At 33.2% G+C, this 2,759-nt stretch overlaps 1 protein-coding gene across 1 annotated transcript; it reads right to left on the reverse strand.

The window, feature by feature from the left end:
* Positions 1-341: 341 nt before the first annotated feature.
* On the reverse strand, positions 342-2,266 carry CHAL (allergen-like protein). Its single transcript, XM_039039439.2, has 3 exons — positions 1,833-2,266; positions 1,724-1,761; positions 342-854 (listed from the first exon to the last, which is right to left on the reverse strand). Exons 1-3 carry the CDS (start codon positions 1,975-1,977, stop codon positions 630-632), a joined length of 408 nt encoding a protein of 135 aa, XP_038895367.1. The 5' UTR covers positions 1,978-2,266; the 3' UTR covers positions 342-629.
* Positions 2,267-2,759: the final 493 nt, after the last annotated feature.

A 2,759-nucleotide genomic window follows, 5' to 3' on the forward strand; every position in this document is an offset into this window, starting at 1 on the left:
TAGATGAAATAGGCTAAATTTTCCAAAAAAAAAAAAAAAAAAAAAACTAAATGATTACCAAATGACGCCTAAACTTTTATTGCTAAAAATTTTATTCTAACGTCAATTATTTAATTTAAAAATAATGAAAAGGGAAAACAATGATGAATAAATGCCTTATTGAAGCTTTTGTGATTTTATGCGTTTTGGTATGCATATGTTGAAAAAGTGATCCATGTAAATTCATTAAAATCACAATCTATGAATAGATAATATATGTTCGAAGCTTGTGCTCAGTAACAATTGATATCTACTACTTCTCTTTTAAGACATATATATAGCTTTATTGTTAGACATAAAGAAATTAGAAGGTCAGTGTATTTATAAAATAAAAATACTTAGGTGCTGCACACATATATATAACTTTTATATATAATAACAGACTTATATAATTCGCTATAAATCTTACATTATTTATACAACATAGGGATGTGAGATGAAAATAGTGAGCAGTTATTGGCTGGCACATACCCAACGTAATTACAAAGACCAGCCAATGGTAAATTCATAGCTTTTTAGGCCGGCTCATCGGCGGATATAGCATATAACCTAAAGGCCGGCGAGGACCGGCCGGGGCATGCTTTTTCCGATCAGGGCATGTAAAGCTTGTTCCCACATTTACATCTCCAGGCTTCCGGATAGTACTCGGCCGTCACTGGAGTTCCAGGTGACACCGGCACATGAACCGCCGTGCACGGAGTGCACTTGCCACACTTTGAGGCGCACCGTGGCGGCGACGATCCCAGCCCACCCAATCCTCTTCTCGGCAAGCTCAACTCTTGATCTTCATAATTAGCGATGGAGTACTGGTAATGCTGTACTGCACAAAATGTTAATACTAAACCGCTACAAACTTAACCCACTTCCTCCACAACTGGTACTTGTATGTGTGTATTATATATATATATTCATTATTGATTAGTTGGTCCGAAATGAGCCTCGATCAATTGATTTATGGACGTGTCAGCGAACAAAAAGTCAGTGATTTGAACTCTCTGCTCTTATGTACTAAAAAAATGAGGACATAGAAATCCCGTTGGGTCCAAACAAACATACATATATAACTACTCAATATAACATTTCTATATATGTATATATATTTAAGGAGAGAGTAAGATGTGGTAACAGTCATTTAAGAGAGAAAAATACTTAAGTACATTTTAAATAATACCTATCTTTGTGTATTCCATTAAATTGTCTGAATATTCATATATAACTATTATATGTTGCAATATGGCAAATTATCATATGTTGTAATATGCTCATTTCAGATGACTGGGTGGTCCAAAAGAGATGTTTGAAAGAACAATATTTGATACAACACAGACTACATCCATCATCATGCAAACACAGTAAAAAAACTATTACAAAGATAAAAAGAAAAATTATCATATGATAGTTTGTGATTAGACACTTAGACGAGATATACACAAACAGATAGATGTTTTTGAGTAATTTTCGTGGTTATGTTATGTATGATTGAGGGTCAATGTCTGGATGTGTTATTTGGAAGAGAGGTGATGGATTATGGTTGTATATAATGTATGGACCTAGCTGCTACTATTAGCTAGCTAGCTAACTGTACTGGGTTGGCCATTTTGTAACTATCAATGGTTGTCTAACATTGAAGAAACAACTATCACAACATACACATAAACAAAGTCAAAATAAAAATTTAATTTACCTGGCCACCTTTAGCTGATGAGAAACGCCTAATGTTATCTGAAGAACACAAGAGCAAATCCATCAGTAGAGATCAGAGATATATACCAAGCTTTATAATGATCTCTCACCTGATGAACTTATGATGCTGCTGCAGAATGATAATAATATGAAAAAAAGCATTAAAAACAAGAAGAAGAAGAAGAAGAAGAAGAAGATGATGGGTTTATGAGTGGTTTTGTTCTCACTGACTACTCTGTTTCTATTAAACTCCATCCACAGCAGAGAAGAAAATTTTGAACAAATCAAAAAATTTACTTGAACAAGTAAAACAATTGATGATATGAATTCACAAAACTTTGGCTCTACTTCTCTCTTCTTCTAGGAATTAATAATAATGGTTATGATCCAAAGATGTGGGGATTTGAGAAATGGTTTGATTATGTGGGGAGATATGGTTTTTAAGGACGATGAGAGAGAGAAAGAAACTAAGTTAACAACATAAAAGATGGATTCTTTTACAGGGCTTTTTGTGTTTCTTCTTTCAATGATTACCTATATAAAGAAATACTACAAGAACAATTCATATACTTCTTTCCTTTAATCCATCTAAATCGTCAATCGACCCAAAAATTTAAATTAATAGGTGAAGATAAATTTGATATCATATCATCTAACAATAATCTCGTAGTTTCTCTCTTGTTTTTTTCCCCTTGAATTCCCACTTCACTAACTCATACCTTAACTCAATTACCACCAATATCAAATTTTTTTTTTTTTCACTTGATCTCTTCAGTCAATCCAAAGTTGGAAAAAACTACCCCTTCCCCAATTAATTATAGCCTTTTGGGCTTCTATCAATTGTTTAATTTTCAAAGTAGTACTACTTTTGTACACTAAAAATGACTGGCTTGGGATTAGAAATTCACATGGGGTGCAATTGCAAGTGCAATGCTAATCAAACATCCTAAATATCCTTGTACACAAATATAGCTAAAATGTACAAAAAGGGTTTGTGATAAAGAAATAAGGAGTGTCCATATAGAATCTATTCAGGA

This window comes from Benincasa hispida, chromosome 8, assembly GCF_027475165.1.
Source record: "Benincasa hispida cultivar pf3 chromosome 8, pf3_genome.v1.1, whole genome shotgun sequence".
NCBI classification, from domain to species: domain Eukaryota; kingdom Viridiplantae; phylum Streptophyta; class Magnoliopsida; order Cucurbitales; family Cucurbitaceae; genus Benincasa; species Benincasa hispida.